At 53.0% G+C, this 16488-nt stretch overlaps 1 protein-coding gene and 1 long non-coding RNA gene across 5 annotated transcripts in view; one reads left to right on the forward strand and one right to left on the reverse strand.

Moving 5' to 3' along the window:
* Positions 1-1953: 1953 nt before the first annotated feature.
* On the reverse strand, positions 1954-3305 carry LOC140916335 (uncharacterized). Of its 3 annotated transcripts, none has more exons than XR_012160505.1 (3): positions 2622-3305; positions 2320-2516; positions 1954-2037 (listed from the first exon to the last, which is right to left on the reverse strand). It is a non-coding gene; the product is annotated as an uncharacterized LOC140916335 (long non-coding RNA). The 3 variants fall into 3 exon arrangements; XR_012160506.1 differs by having other exon boundaries at positions 1960-2275; positions 2413-2516; XR_012160504.1 differs by lacking the exon at positions 1954-2037 and having other exon boundaries at positions 2622-2745; positions 2786-3305.
* The window catches only part of POMGNT1 (protein O-linked mannose N-acetylglucosaminyltransferase 1 (beta 1,2-)), a 30796-nt gene continuing 17132 nt past the window's right edge, over positions 2825-16488 (forward strand). For both annotated transcript variants that reach the window (XM_073357835.2, XM_073357836.2), the window contains exons 1-8: positions 2825-3320; positions 4329-4569; positions 9385-9493; positions 11865-11980; positions 12496-12561; positions 14042-14155; positions 15407-15524; positions 15915-16013. In XM_073357835.2, the coding sequence (XP_073213936.1) occupies positions 4450-4569; positions 9385-9493; positions 11865-11980; positions 12496-12561; positions 14042-14155; positions 15407-15524; positions 15915-16013 (742 nt within the window). In that variant the 5' untranslated portion in view covers positions 2825-3320; positions 4329-4449. The remainder of the gene's footprint in view (positions 3321-4328; positions 4570-9384; positions 9494-11864; positions 11981-12495; positions 12562-14041; positions 14156-15406; positions 15525-15914; positions 16014-16488) is intronic.

Here is a 16488-nt window from a genome sequence, read left to right on the forward strand (position 1 = left end):
CTGTGCAAAGTTTGACACTTCAGAGTTCAGAGGAGAGCGAATTACCGGCAAGAAAAAAAAAGTGAGCCCGCAAGTTGTCCTGGGCGAGCGTGCCCACAGTAGGAGGATCTGGGCCTGAGTCAGTCCCTTGAATGGAAAAGAACATGGATCCCCTAATCCTCCCCGGCCCCAGTGCTGGTTTCATACATGCCAGTGCTACCCTCCCATTAAAGGGCTGAGGGCTGGGGGGAGGGGAGGCAGTCTTTATGTTGTGACCTTCACCTTCCCAACGTCTGGCTTCCCACATGAGACTGGATACCCCGTCCTGCAGTCGCCCAAAATAAAGGTAGCAATCACCCTCCTAAACATAGCAGCTGAGCGCACCACCCGATCTGGCATGGCTCACTGGTACAGACAGAGCACAGATCTCGGTGAGCTCCCAAAGCCTCCGAGCATCTGTTATTTAAAGTGCCTGCGTCCAGTTGGCAGCTCTCTCTTACCACCAGGTATCTGATGACAACATCGCTATGATCTATATCAAGGAGACATGGCCTCAGGGTATCTCTTAACCCCAGAGTAATCATCCACTCCTCAGGCAAGAACAGAGAAAGATCAGGCGTGTACCACTGCTAGCGAAGTACTCCTCCATAATCCAGCCTCTCTCTTAAACAGCCATTTTACCATAGCCACTTTGCTACGACAATTTTGTTTGACCTCTGGTTGCAGACTCTGCACTGTTCGGGGGGTAGTTCTTTTCCTGGTCTGTCAAGACTGGTTTAGCAAGGAAGGAAGGTTTGTGGTTAAGGATCCGATTTGGGATTCAGGGGATCTAGGTACAGTTCCTGGCTCTGCAACAGACTCCCTGTGTGACCGTCAGCAAATCACTGCATCGCTCTGTGCCTCAGTTTCCCCAGCTGTGCAATGGGGATAATAATTCTGTCTTATCCATTTAGACTGCAAGCTCTTTGGGGAAGAGACTGTCTCATAAGAACGGCCATACTGGGTCAGGCCAATGGTCCATCTAGCCCAGTGTCCTGTCTTCCGACAGCGGCCAGTGCCAGACACTTCAGAGGGAATGAACAGAACAGGGCAATTTTGGGTGAGCCATCCCATCATCCAGTCTCAGATTTTGGCAGTTGGAGGTTTAGGGACACCCAAAGTGTGGGGGTGGGGCCCTGACCATCTTGCTAATAGCTGTTGATGGACCTATCCTCCATGAACTTATCTAGTTCTTTTTTGAACCCAGTTAGACTTTTGGCCTTCACAACATCCCCTGGCGAGGAGTTCCACAGGTTGACTGTGCGTTGCGTGAAGAAGTACTGCCTTTTCTTTGCCTTTTAAACATGCTGCCTCATAATTTCATTGGATAACCCCTGGTTCTTGTGTTATGTGAAGGGGGTAAATAACGCTTCCCTATTTACTTTCGCCACACCACTCATCGTTTTACAGACCTCTGTCCTATCCCCCCCCAGTCATCTCTTTTCTAAAGGGAACAATCCCACTCTTTTTAATCTCTCCTCATATGGAAGCTGTTCCATACCCCTCATCTTTTTCATTGCTCTTCTCTGTACCTTTTCCAATATCTTTTTTGAGACGGGGTGACCAGAACAGCACACAGTATTCAAGGAGCGGGCGTGCCGTGGATTTGTATAGTGGTGTTATGATATTTTCTGTTTTATTCTCTATCCCTTTCCTCTTAGTTCCTAACCTATGTGAATATACAGCACCTAATGCAATGGGGCTCTGATCTCAGTTGGGGGCCTCTAGTGATACAAATAATTACTTGCAGTCAATCTCACTGTGCTTTGTTACCACATACGTGGGCACTGCAGAAAAATCTAAAATAGATTTGACTTTCCTGCTTGAGAGAGAAGACGGAAGAGGACGTGGGAACACTGCAAGCCGCAATCATTCAAAAATCGTGAGTCAAACCCTCCCCCCCCAAAAAAAATCCTAATATTTGCTTTAAAATCATGTTTATTTAAAAGGTTGGGTACTTTTTGCCTTGTGGTTTCCGAGCCCTTAGCATGCCCTCAGTTCACTTTTTCCAGCTTTATTCTGCAACCACAAGAGACAGAAACTTTATTTTCTTAAATGAAAACTGAGCTGGCTCACTAACTCACATGACTCCAGAGCTGGGGCTTGAAGAACCCCTCCTCCCAATATCTCCAGATTCATGGGGAAAAAAACCAACAACAACATCCCAAGACTTAGCAACACTGCTGAAGGCCTCCTCTGACTTGCTGGGTGAGCTTCGGGGGATCACTCGCTACCTCTGCCCTTCAGTTTGCCTCATCTGCTAATAAAACAATAAATAGGGTTATCATGCGACTTCCGTACCGGCAGGGCCTTGGACGATGGCTGTGGCCGGAACGCAAAGCATTCCCGACCTTCAGGGAAATCTCCGCGGGCAGTACAGGGCTCAGGACGCACCGCTCGATGAGGCCGACTGCCTCCCGGGGAGCAGCCCCAGCTGGCACCGTCCTTTTCCTCCTGGCTCGGGGGGGGGGGGTCCCGCTGGCCTCCGGGCTCAGCCACTGCGCAAGGAGAAAGAAAAGGAGTACTTGTGGCACCTTAGAGACTAACCAATTTATTTGAGCATGAGCTTTCGTGAGCTACAGCTCACTTCATCAGATGTTTACCGTGGAAACTGCAGCAGTACAAGTTTCTTCATGCAGTTGATAGATTTCCACTCCATACGGCTAAATGCAGTGCCTTGCATAATGACAGGTTTCAGAGGAACAGCCGTGTTAGTGAGCCGCCAGCCTCCTGGCCCCGCTCTGCGCCTCCTGGCCCCGCTCTGCGCCTCCTGGCCCCGCTCTGCGCCTCCTGGCCCGCCTGCCCTGCCCAGGGGCCCGAGCGGCGGCCTCCCAGCAGAGCACAGACCCCCCGTCCCCCCGGGGCGCTGCAAAGCCCTCCCCAGAGAGTGGGTGTGTGTGGACGGGGGGCACCTGACGCCACGTGGGAAGCTGCCGCCGGCTCCGGAGTGGACCCCCCGGCCCGGCTCCCCTCCCTTGTCCGCCAGCTTTTCCCCTTTAAGAGCAGGCTGCTGGCTGCGCGGCCCGCGCCGGAAGCAGGCGGGCGCGCCGAGTCCAGCCTCCCCCGAGCCGCCGCCGCTGCTGCTCCGCGACCGGGGGCGGCGGCTGCTGCTGCTGCTGCTCCGCGGAGCCCAGCGCCCGCCCCCGCCAGGAGGGGGCCCCGGCTGCAAGGGGCCGCCGGCGGGGCGCTTCCCCCGGGCGCTGCAGAGCCGGGAGAGCCCGTAACCCGCCGGCCCGGCCCCGGGGCCGCCCGGCCCGCCGGCAACACTGTTGCAAAGCCGGGTGCCGCTTCCGTCGGGACAGGTGCGCCGGCGGCTGAACCAAGGGGGCGGGGGAAGGCCCTCCCCAATTGCCCCCCCCGCCCCAGCCCTCCAGCATAGGGGGGCTCTGCTAGTGGATCCCCCCCCAGAGCTGGTCTCCTACCCCCCCCCCACCCCCGGCCTAACTCGCTTAGCGTTTAAAACTCCCCTTCCCTCCACCTTCTCTGGCCCCAGGCCCCACAGAGATGCTTCAGCCTGCCTGCCAGGCGCCCTGCCCCGGGCCCCCCCTGCCCCCCCAATATTACAGCGCACGGCCGTGACCTTGCGGCTGGAGCACTCCCGTTGGGCGTGCGGGGCAAGTCGTGGGAAGGGGAGCTGGGATTTGGGGGTTTCTGTGCCCCCCTCCCCCCGATCCTGTCTAGTGTGCATGGCACCCCGGTGGGTTTACAGACTCCCCTGGCTTAGTGTGGCTGCTTCCCTGGCGTTCTCAGGGAGCCCCTGGAACAGCGCGGGGCGGGACGGCAGGAGAGTGCCCTCACCCCCTAGCTAATGAGCGGGGACCAGGGTCTGGGGCAGTGTGGGGTGAGAGCAGAGCTGGGTTTCCCGCTGCGCAGCATGCCAATGCTGCTGTCCCTGCTGCAGACACCTGTTCCATTAGGAACTGGACTGAAGCCACCAGCTCACTCCACGCAGGTCAGTAAATGGCTCTTGGTGGCTACCAGCCTCTGCCAGGTTGTAACCGGTGGCCCAGGGACAGAGCTCCTGGCAACCCCTTGAGCCAAGCGTCGCGGATCACGACACCTGCCTCTCAGCCCAGAAATAGTGGGTGGGGATGCTCACACTGCTAGCAAATTATCACTCCTGATTGTGCTAGGGGCTGATTTTTGCACTGACGTTGGCTCGGGGTGACATCTGTCTGCCCTGCAGCTAACTCCCTGCCCTAAGGGTCACTCTGATCCAGAGCACCTGCACGTCCTCTTCTTTTCCTTCCCTGCCCAGTGTCAGGCCGGGAGTGGGTGGAAGAGGTTATCCCTTCCTGGTTCAACCACAGGTCTTCTGCACCTGCTGATCCTGTCGCAGCAGGGACCCTCGAAGGAATGGGACCGGAGCCTACCAGATCCTGACAGCTGCCCCAGGCTGCTCCCCTCACCCATCCTCCTCGCCCCGTGATAATGGATGAGTGGAAACCCAACGCTCCAGCCAAACAGTTTGTCCCGCGGAAAAACCGGAGCTGGTACCTCGCCTGGAAGTACAAGCTGATGAATCAGAGAGCCATCAGGCGGCTATGCCAGGTGAGTTCTCTGGAGTAATGCGAATCCTGCCTATGGGATTAAAGAAGATAAACTTGCAAAGCCCATGGATTATGGAGTCTCTGTGTTGGTGGAAGCGGCTGCAGCCCCTGTGACCTAACATGGTGGAAGAGAATAACTTGTCCAGTCAGAAGCCACCTGAATTACATTGTACTCTTAAAATGCAGAATGGAATGAGTCTGACCCTCCTTTAGCTACAGCAAGTGCCTGCAGCCAGTTAAAGATTTTTCTTCCGCAGACAAAGGGTTTTTTTATGGACTTCACCAGTGGTTAGATGTTGTTTATTACTGGAACAAGCACAGCTCAACAACTGTTAAAGAGCATTTCCAGGAGAGGAGGGTGGGCTTGCTTGGGGCCTAGTTTTGAACTCTAGCTCTGGGTTTGGCATCCAGGGGGAAAGGGAAATCCTTGCGAGGCTTCGACTAATGGCTTCTCCACTGTGATCTTGGCCAGGGAAACTAGAGCCAGTCCATTTTTTGTTGTGTGATCCCTGTGCGCTACCAAGAGAGATGCTCTCGTTCTCCGTGCTGCAGGGGGAGTGGGTAGCTCTTTCTTCGCTCCTAGCGGAACATGGTTTTGATTTATTTGTCAGTCTATCTCAGGAGCTGCCCCATCGCCACAGTTTCTGAGCATCTTGCAATTACTGTATATGTCCTCACGACATCCTGGTAATGCACATTGCAGGGGGGAGGGGAATCCCAAGTGTACACACAAAATGATGGGATCTAAATTAGCTGCTACTGCTCAGGAAAGAGAGCTTGGAGTCACTGTGGATAGTGTCGGAAAACATCCACTCAATGTGCAGCGGCAGTCGAAAACGGTAACCATGTTAGGAACCATTAGGAAAGGGATCGGTAATAAAACAGTAAATATCATCATGCCGCTGTATAAATCCATGGTATGCCCACATCTTTAATACTGTGTGCAGTTCCAGATGGTCCCATGTCAAAAAAGATAAGTTAGAATTAGAAAAGGTACAGAGAGAGGCAACAAAAATGATTAAGGGATGGAACAACTTCCAGATGAGGAGAGATTAAAATGACTGGGACGTCTCAGCTTGGAAAAGAGACGACTATGCGGGAGGGGATATGATAGAGGTCTATAAAATCATGACTGGTGTGGGGAACGTGAATAGGGAAGTGTTACGTGAGGGAGTGAATAACACAAGAACCAGAGGTCAGCCAATGAAATTAATAGGCAGCAGGTTTACAACACACCAAAGGAAGTATTACTTCACATAACACATAAGCAACCTGTGGAACTCCTTGCCAGGGGATGTTGTGAAGGCCAAACCTCTAAATAAAAGAATTAGATACATTCATGGAGCATAGATCCATCAATGGCTATTAGTCAAGATGGTCAGAGATGCAACCCCATGATGTGGGTGCCCCCAGTCTATGACTGGCAGATGCTGGGAGTGGACCACAGAGGATGGATGACTTGATGACTGCCTGTTCTGTTCATTCCCTCTGAAGCACCTGGCATTGGCCACTGTCGGAAGACTGGATCCTGGGCTAGGTGGACCATTGCTCTGACCCAGTCTGGCCGTTCTCGCTTTCTAAGAAAGTGCTGTGACGCCGTCTGTACAATGGGGATGTTGAAAGGCTAAGCCCAGGGTCACACAGAGAATCTGTGGCAGAGCAGGGACTCCCAAGTCCTAGGCCAGGGCTGTAACCACTAGACCGTCCTGCCTCTGCGTGTGCAGAAGCAAATAGTTTAGAGGCCCTGTAATAAAGCGCTGGCAAGTGCACGTGTGTGTGTGCACTCCAGAAAGCTGAAGGTCAGATTCTCAGCTGGTGTCAGCTGGTGTTGCTCTATTGAAGCCAGTTTGACCCCAGCTGAAGATCTGGTTGAGTCTCTTTGGAAGTGACCAGCTGATGGGGATGGACATGCCGGAGGCATTGGGCGGCTGCTTCAGAAGCAGCTGTGGAAAGCCGCACAGTTCCGCAGCTTGCTGGCCAGCCTGGTGTGCGTCCTACCGAGACTCGGGACCTAGCTGTGGGAGAGTGGTGGGCGAGGGGTGAAGGGAATGAGCCTGTGCCAGGGTGGGAAAATTTAAAGGGGGTATTAACCTGTTACTCAAGAATTAAGTCACTTGACTTGCCTGTCAGCTTCCATTTGAGGATCTCAAAGCAAAACTGTAACTCTGATGAACTAAAACTTGGTGAGAGGTGAAGAGAAGAATCTGTTATGATCTATGCTTTGTACATTGACGTGGCCTGATCGGGGCTTGAGTACTGCTGTGATGGGCGCTGCTGAAAAACCTCCATAGAAAATTAAGCTTTGCCAGCCCTTAGTGCTGTTGGCGTGGCCCCATTTTTCAGATGGTGAAACAGGAAGAGAGAAAAGAAGTGACTTGTCTGAGATCACCCAGTGAGTCAGTGGTGGAGTGAGGGACAGAACCCAGATCTCCTGAGTCGATGCCTTAGCTGCTCCTACTGCCACCACCAGCTAAGGATATTTATAGCTTCTATTGATAAGCCCTGGCTAATAAACAACCCAAACAGGGGGCCTGGGAGTCTAATAGCTCCTCAGTATATGGGATGTGGCAAGCTTTACAGCTGCTTCAGTTTGTAGATAAAGCAAATGGCCAGGTGTGAACCAGTCGGGTTCTGATTTGTATTGGACAAGGGTGGGACCTTTTTAAGAAGCACTTTCGCAGTGGGGTGCGTGGAAACTGATGGTATTGCTCCCATGTCAGAGAGCCACGGAGCCTGTGCTGGCTGCTCGCTCTGCATCCCCTTCCCCATCCTGTTACCTGTGCATTGTTGACCTTGATTTGGTGGCACTGCTCTTCTGTTAAACAAGCCCTTTACCCCTGTGTCGGGCAGGATCTGCTCCTGTGTCTGTCCCTCCTGTCCAAAAGCAGCACACCTTTAGGCTGTCCTGATGAATGTAATCAGCAGCCCGTAGCCCTTGGGATTGATATTCTAGCTCGATGGGCATTGCAATGGAAATCCAGTCATTCAAACCCATGGATGCGCCTTCTATCTTGCTGCATGGCCGCTAGTCTAGGTAGCCTCGCAGCCGCTCCGCAGGAGAGTGGCATCCTCCCAGCCCATGTGGCCTATATCAGAGCCCGCTCTGTGCTCTGTGCTGTGTGTGCGTGTGAGCCTTCACAAGAAGGGAACGTGTTTCTGTGCAGAGCTGTATAAGACCCTGGTGCTATCTGAAGGCTCTTCAGTACCAATGTAACGACGCTGTTGGCGTCAGTAACAAAATCTGGGCTGGCACACTGTGCAGCGAGCTCCCTGGAACCAGCCTGCTCTTGCCTACTCTGGCTACCACCAGCGAGAGGAAAAACTCTGGGTGCTTCAATGACAAGCTGGAGCAGAAGGGGTAGCTGGGAGGGTGGCTTTCTCTTGCTGGATTGCTCCTCTCCAACAGGCTTAACCAACTAATCGGCTCTTGTTTTTTATCTGCTGTCTTTCCCCATAGCCTGGCTCCTAGACACAGCTCCACTGGTATAATGAGGCAGTTGCTAATAGAAGTCAAGTGGCGGTAGACAATAACAAAACTTCAGGCTGGTCTGAGGCCATGTGGCTCAGTGGACTTGCCCCCCCATCTGCTGAGTGTGTGATAGACGTATTCGGTGCCCAGTGAGCAAGTGGCATTCTCCATTGGTCAGTTTCCAACCTTGCAGTCATAAATAATCTGGTGCCGGCTGCTTTGGTGGAAGGCTCTCTGAGTATTAACTAGAGCTAAAGCCGGCAGGCCGGGCACCAGAGTATGTAGCAGAGTAAAGGAGCCTTGTCTCTTGTTTGTTGTTCTTTCCCATGGCTTTGAGGATGGGAGTATTGCTTCCAGTGGGAATGTGATCAGCTACTTTAGTGACTTCCAGCTTTTGTGACTCAAACTATGTGTATAGCCCCCCTGGCATCTAAACCCGTCCCTACCCCAAATGAGGGGTATCCGCCTCCTTTTACAGACGGGAGGGACACTAACATGGTGAGAGTCGTTCTACGACTTGTCCGAGGTCACGCAGGGAGCATGGCAACACCAGGATTTGAACTCGGATCGCCAGAGCCCCAGTCCCTGTGGTTAGGGGACTGGTCACCCTTTCTGTCTCAGTTTCAGCCCTGAAAGGTCATTTCTGTCTCCTGCTGTGTCCTCAGCCCAAAGGTCACTGGGGGAGGATTGCATTGGAGTAGGGAAGGCAATTGATACAGGAAGCTCACCCCTGAAGTTCCAGGAGAGACCTCTGTCTCCTCGTAGGTCTGCCTTACGATGGGCTCTTTCATTACGATAGCATCACAGGCAGCTGGGCCATGTGACGTTCTCTGCAGCGTTCAGTGTCATGGAGGTGACTGCATTGCTGTCTCCAGGCAGGCAGAGGAAATAAAATACTGCTCTTCTCTCTTTCCCCTAGACCTCTGACTGCGCTCATCTCTGCAGCGATTCATGCGCCCAGATCGTAATGCAGGGGGAGTTAAGGTTTCTGTCAGAGGTGTAATTCTGAATCTCCTGACGTTTGCACTATTCTAATGTGGTTGATTTTTCCCCTCCTCACGCACCCCTGTGAGGCAGGGGTGTTATCCCCATGGTACAGGTGGGGAAACTGAGACACGGCAAGGCTAAGTGACTAGCCCAAATCATACAGGAAGAGTGTGGCAGAACTGGGAATTGAACCTGGGTGTTTCAAGTTCTACACAAACACCCTAGCCACTGGACCACCCTTTCTTCTGTGTGCTAGGGAAAACTATGGCTATCTGAGATCCTCTGTGAGGATCATATTGTGGTTTATCCTAACACGTTGTTGTGCGGCGTGTAACTGACCCAGAACTTTTTGCCTTACAGATGGGTGCCATCCTCTTTCTGCTTGTGACTGTGATTGTGAATATTAAGCTGATCTTGGACACTAGAAGAGCTGCCAGCGAGGGGGAGGAGGAGTCTGCCCAAGACTATGGTGAGTCTGAGGGGCCTGGGTCAAGGCGGCAGCAGTTGACGCATTCCCATGCTACCTTGCCAATGCATGCGGCCGTACCGTAACCAGAGCTGGTTAGAAAACAGGCTTTGTCAAAACTTTCCATGGGGGGAAAAATGTCCACTTTGTTTGGCAAACAAAATCTAAACCAAAAATATTTTTAGTTGGAAATGCTGCCGTGGTGCCTTATGGGAGTTGTATTTCAGGTGCCATGTGCGCTTACTCTTCTACTGTATAGGCTAGGCTTCTTGTGGGACTACATCTCCCATGGTGCACCATGGTCGTACCTCATGGTGAAGGGCAGCGATTGCATCATGGGGAGTCCCCTGACCTGGTACATCCTGGGAGATGTAGTTTCATAGAATCAAAGAAGATTAGGGTTGGAAGAGACCTCAGAAGGTCATCTCGTCCAACCCCCTGCTCAAAGCAGGACCAATCCCCAACTAAATCATCCCAGCCAGGGCTTTGTCAGGCCAGGCCTTCAAAACCTCTAAGGATGGTGATTCCACCACCTCCCTAGGCAACCCATTCCAGTGCTTCACCACCCTCCTAGTGAAATAGTTTTTCCTAATATCCAACCTAGACCTCCCCCATTGCAACTTGAGACCCTTACTGCTTGATCTGGCATCTGCCACCACTGAGAACAGTCAAGCTCCATCCTCTTTGGAAACCCCCTCCAGGTAGTTGAAGGCTGCTATCAAATCCCCCCTCACTCTTCTCTTCTGCAGACTAAAGAATCTAGTTCCCTCAGCCTCTCCTCGTAAGTCCTGTGCCCCAGACCCCTAATTATTTTCAATGCCCTCTGCTGGACTCTCTCCAATTTGTCCACATCCTTTCTGTAGTAGGGGGCCCAGAACCGGATGCAACACTCCAGATGTGGCCTCACCAGTGCCGAATAGAGGGGAATAATCACTTCCCTCGATCTGATGGCACTGCTCCTACTAATGCAGCTAACTACTGTTAGCCTTATTGGGAACAAGGGCACACTGCTGACTCATATTCAGCTTCATCCATTGTAATCCCCAGGTCCTTTTCTGCAGAACTGCTGCCGAGCCATTCGGTCCCTAGTCTGTAGCGGTGCATGGGATTCTTCCGTCCTAAGTGCAGGACTCTGCACTTGTCTTTGTTGAACCTCATCAGATTTCTTTTGACCCAATCCGCCAGTTTGGGAATCCCTACCCTCCAGCCTATCTACCCCACCCACCCACCCCCTGCAGTTTAGTGTCATCCGTGAACTTGCTGAGGGTGTGATCCATCCCATCAGCCAGATCATTTAATGAAGATGCTGAACAAAACCAGCCCCAGGACTGACCCCTGGGGCACTCTGCTTGATACCGGCTGCCAACTAGACATCAAGTTTGTCTAGAGAGCCCAGCCCATAGAAGAGAATGGGGATGAGAGGAAACAGGACTACAACTCCCATGAGGTACTAGGGCAATATGTCAAAACTGAAATATTTCAGCTTTCAGGATTTTGGTGGTTTTGAGGGAAGCATTGAAATCTTTTCCAGAAAGCAACCCTTTTTGTGAGGGGAGGAGGAGGGAAATTGTGTAACCGAAACCCCCGTTTATCTGCTGGAAAGACAATTTTTGATGGAAAACTTTTGACCAGGCCCAGCCATGACGTTGAATGAACCCTCTGCATGCTGCTAGAGATAATAGGTCATTCTAGGTCTGCTCCATCCTTTGCTAGGCCGTTCATCCGGCTTTAGACCGGATAGCCCTCTCTTTTGGGTGGTTTGTCCCCCATCCAGTGTTGAAACTAAACCAGATAGAGGGTGGAGTGGCGTGCTGTTCCAAATTGCATTCTCTGTGCAGTGTGACATTGTACGCACCACGCAAGCAAGGTCATGCCAGCAGGGGTGGGCCCACGCTATTCCCAGAAGTACTGGAAAGTCTGGCATTCTGGGAATGCGTCCATGGCCACCTTATCCGGCCTTGACTGCTCTGTTCAGACTGCCAGCCACAGTGGTTCTGGAGACATGGACTTCTGTCCACCCAGGGCTGGACTGACACCCCAACTGGGAAAGGCCAGGTGGTAGGTGAGGCTGGCACTTCCTCCCCTTCTCCCTCATCAGGAGTAATTAAAGAGCTGGAGGTCCTCAAGCTTTGCCACCTGGTCCCTCAAGCACCAGGGGCCATGTCAGCTGGGCTTGGTGGAAGGATGTTTTGGAACATCCCACCAGATCTGTAAAGAGAGATGCTGCAGCCAGCTGGGAGTGGCAAGAAAGCACGTGTTGTGGTGATAGGTTGGGAATCTCCCCCATCCACTGAGGGGAACCCGCTGGTCCTCGTTGCACTGAGCCACAACTAGGCAGGTAGGACTGAGTCTTCGGGCACCCCTCTCTCCTTAGATGAAGGTGTGCAGCATCTGGAGAGCCTGCGCCGCCCCACCAGCACCAGGAAGGTCTTGGACATCGAGGTGTACTCCAGCCGGTCGAAGGTCTACGTGGCTGTGGACGGGACGACGGTGAGTGGCTGGTACAGGAGGCTGCAGGTTACCCACGTGAGCCGAGGGCGGGAGAACTGGCTTGGGTGGAACCAGAACAGACCTGATCTCCGTCACCCAGACCTTGAGCTCCAGGAAGAGCTTCAGTTCCTCGTCCGAGCAGAATGCAGCTCAGGCCTTTGCCATGCTCAACAATTGAATGGCTTGAGTGTAAGCCTACTTCTGCTGCCATTGAAGTCAACGGTAAAGCTCCTATTGACTCAATGAGCTAGGATCAGACTAAGGCTTAGCGTCTAATTCTCCACCCTCTCTTTCTTTCTTCTGAGGATGGCTTGTGCTGAGTACAGTGGTAGCAGGTGGCCCACTGCCGCGAATTGGAGAAACCAGCGAAGGGGCTAGAATTTGAAGTTTAGTGAATTCTCCCGCTGTAGGAGCAGCTGTGTGACAAACCCAGCTGCCACCACTGGGGTGGAGGAGTTCCTGGGAAAGAATTGGGGAGGCCTGGTGGATTGTAACAACGTTTCTCCCTCCCGCAGGTCTTGGAAGATGACGCTCGAGAGCAGGGCAGAGGGATCCACATCATTGTGTTAAATCAGGCTACGGTAAATCGCACCGATTGTCCCTGCATGTGTTCGGGCAGGGCTGTCTGGCATTCCTGCCCAGTGACACTGTTCCTCGATGAGGGCTAGCTACATGCGTAAGCCAGTCTTGCATTTCTCCAGGCCAAAGAGAAATCTCTGAACCCCTTCTCTTACAATGGTACAAAAGCACTGGGTGGGTTTCTCCCTTGCTAACCCAGCTCACAAAAGTGGAGCTGCCTTGGAATATCTGGCAACAGATGAACCCGTGTGTGAGCCGGATGCTTCAGCCCCGGGAGCTGGGTGCCTTGGCCTGGGGAAGTTGCAGCCTCAAAGGAAATGCCTTGGGAAAGCCCTGGTTGGAAGTAGTTGGAGGTGGGGCCACGGACTTCAGTGGGAGTCATTCCATTGGCGTTGATGGGCTTTGGCTCATGTAGTGCAGACTTAACTCTAATTTTGGCTTTCCAGAGTGCCAGGATGCAGGGGCAATGGAAGGTTCCTAAAAGGGGGGGGGGGCTACCTGCACCCAAACCATGGCCCCATCCCCCCTCTTCCCCTGAGGCTCCACCCCCAAACTCACTCCTCCCCCATCCCCTGTCGCTCACCCTTACAGCTGGTGAAAGGTTGGTGAATCGTAGGACAGAAAGGGACCTCGAGAGGTCATCTAGTCCGGTCCCCTGTGCTCAAAGCAGGACAAACATAATAACTAGCCCATCCCTGACAGGTGTTTGTCCAACCTGTTCTTAAAAATCTCCAATGATGGAGATTCCACAACCTCCCTAGGCAATTTGTTCTACTGCTTAACTACCCTGACAGGAAGTTTTTCCTAATGTCCAACCTGCACCGCCCTTGCTGCAATTTAAACCCACTGCTTCTTGTCCTAGCCTCAGAGGTTGATAAGAAATTTTTTTCTCTCCTCCTTGTAATAACCTTTTATGTACTTGAAAACTGTTATCATGTCCCCTCTCAGTCTTCTCTTCTCCAGACTAAACAAATCCAGTTTTATCAATCTTCCCTCATAGGTCGTTTTCTAGACCTTTTATCATTTTTGTTGCTCTTCTCTGGACGTTCTCCAGTTTGTCCACATCTTTCCTGAAATGTGGCCCCCAGAACTGGACACAATACTCCTGGTGAAGCCTAATCAGCATGGAGTAGAACAGAAGAATTACTTCTCTTGTCTTGCTTACAACAGTCCTGCTAATACATCCCAGAATGATGTTTGTGCTTTTTTTTTTTTTTTTTTTTGGCAATAGGGTTACACTGTTGACTCATATATTTAGCTTGTGATCCACTACAACCCCCAGATCCCTTTCTACAGTACTCTTTCCTAGGCAGTCATTTTCCCAGTTCGTACATGTGCAATTGATTGGGCCTTCCTAAGTGGAATACTTGGCATTTGTCCTTCCTGAATTTCCTCCAGTGAGGAGTTTTGGGTGGTGCTCGTGTCCGGGGGCCTGGTGTACGTGCATCATGCAGGGTGTGCCATGTGTTTGAACATCTGCAGGGTCACGTGATGGCCAAGAGGGTGTTTGACACCTACTCACCCCATGAAGACGAAGCCATGGTCCTCTTCCTCAACATGATCGCTCGTGGCCGCATCCTGATCTTCTCTATTAAGGTAGGTGGGTCTGACACCGAGGGAGACTGCAGATCACGTCACTGACGCGGATCAAGCTCTAGCAAGGCCCAGGCTGGTTCTGCTTCCCTGTTGTCTCATGAACGTTCTAACACACGTGTCAGACAGTGAGCCCCATTCTCCTCCAGCTCATTATTTATATGATGGGAATGCCAGGGAATCCGTACCTTATTTATTACAGTAACACCTAGGAGCCCCAATCACAGGCCAGGACCCCACTCTGCTGTGCGCGATACAAACGCAGAAAAAAATGAGTGCCTGCCCCCAAGGAGTTTACAATCTAAGTATAAGACGAGGCATCAAATGAATATAGACGGACAGGGAAGCCCAAGGAAACTGTGGCCGTATTGGTCAGCCTGACCGGCAGTGGTCTCAGCACACCAGCAGTCGAACCGTTGTCAAGTTTTTTTGTAGGCATCCTGGCAAAGGGGAATTTTGAAGGAGGATCGTGCACGAGTTTTCAGATAGCCCCGTCTTCCCCCCCCACACCCTTTGAAAAAGCAAAAGGGTGTTTGTTTGAAAACACTTAAATGTGACCGCAGGGTACCGCTGTTGAGCAGAATGGGGTTACTCCTGTCTCCCACCAGCATGAGTGGGAAGAGCATCTGGATGGGTGTCTTCCTCCCCCATTGTTTTCTGTCACTCTTGGGGGTTTGTGCATTTTCTGTCCTATAAAGCGTCCTTCAGCTACAGCTTCTCTGAAACGCTCTACGTCCAAAACTCCCTGTGCCTTTCTATTTAAACTGTTCCATTTCCTGATTTCTGACTGACACTTGCATGCGGCATTGCCTGTCTCTGGTGGGAAATAGCTTGGAAGATACGTTCCCCAGAGGAATTAAGATAAACTTTTTTTTAATCCTCATGCAACTTACTATCCGTTGTGACCAAGAGGCAACGTCTTTCTTTCTGTCTGATCTTTGCAAGGGCAGTGATCCTGAGTCGGAAACGCATGGCTGCTCTGACCTTCCCTGTGGGTCTGCTTAGCGCCCTCAATTCGCAGGGGTGTGAATCGCCCTGCAGCCGGTGCGCATCAGCGAGCTCTGCTGGGGGGAGTGAGTGGAAGAGGCCTTCCAACCGCCAGCTCCGAAACGTGGCTCTCTGGGGCTGAGCCTCCAGTGGGATTTAGAGGGGGGACGATGGGAAGACCACCCTGCTGGCTGCAGTGGGAGATGGATGCTGCCGGTTCAGAGCAGGGGAAGATGCCACCTCACGATGTGTTTTGCTCCGTTCCAGGACGAAGGCTCCTTCCACCTTAAAGACTCGGCAAAGAGCCTCCTGAAGAGCTTGGGAAGCCAGGTCGCCTCGTCCCTCAGCTGGAGGGACACGTGGAGCTTTGTGGGGAAGAAAGGAGGTGAGAGCCCTGCTCCGGCCGGGGCCAGACGGGAGGGGAGACAGAAGGGATGGACTCTGGCTAACTGGATGGAAATGGCATCCCCTCAGTGAGTGGGGGCACGGGGGGTAATCCCACAAACCCCGTCCTTACCCTGCGGTGTCCGAGCAGAGTTGACGTCTTTTGGCCATGGGGGCCTGCGCCCTGGGTGCAGGTTGAGTGTTGGGGGGAGGGAGACACGTCTCCTTCTCAAGCACCTGTCATTGTTGGAGGGTAGGAGGTACCAGCTGGTCTCTCGGTGATGACGTGGGTTCTGGCTGGCTCTGTACAGCGGCCAGGGGGACGGGCATGGTTGGGTATCTGAGTGCCGTTCGGCAGCACCCTGGGTCTGACTGCACGTCCACCCCTCAGGCGAGGTGTATGGCGAGAAGCATTCCAAGTCTCCGGCGCTCTCCACATGGGGGGACCCCGTCTTGCTGAAGACCGAAGTCCAGCTGACCTCCGTGGAAGGTAGGTGAATTGGGGGGGGGGGGGGGGGGCTCCTCCAGACCGGGGCAGAGAGCCGCTGGGTGGGTGGGCGCCCCATCGCACGCCTCGCTTGGATAAGAGGTGAGGGCTGCAGGAGAGAGACGGACGCTGCGGGGAGACCCTGGCTCTGCCTCAGCACCTGCAGCTGGAGAACCCCTCTCAAGAAGAGATCAACCCCCATTCTCAGTGGGGGCGGGTGGGAGGGCGGGGTTGAGAGGGGTTGGCGGGGGGTGGGAAACCAGATTCTGCTGTAAATCTGGCCCCATGGAGATGAGAAATGATTGGGGAGGAGGGGCAGTGTGGCCTAGTGGATGGGGCTCTCGGCTCAGATCTCGATTCTGTTCCTGGCTCTGATACTGTGTACGTCCACTCGCCCTTCTGTGCCCCCCACTTTGTAAGCTCTGTGGGGCAGGTGCTGGCTCTCACGATGGCCGTACAGCGCCTAGCGCAATGGAGT

The sequence above is a fragment of the Lepidochelys kempii genome, chromosome 8, assembly GCF_965140285.1.
Source record: "Lepidochelys kempii isolate rLepKem1 chromosome 8, rLepKem1.hap1, whole genome shotgun sequence".
Lineage (NCBI taxonomy): Eukaryota > Metazoa > Chordata > Testudines > Cheloniidae > Lepidochelys > Lepidochelys kempii.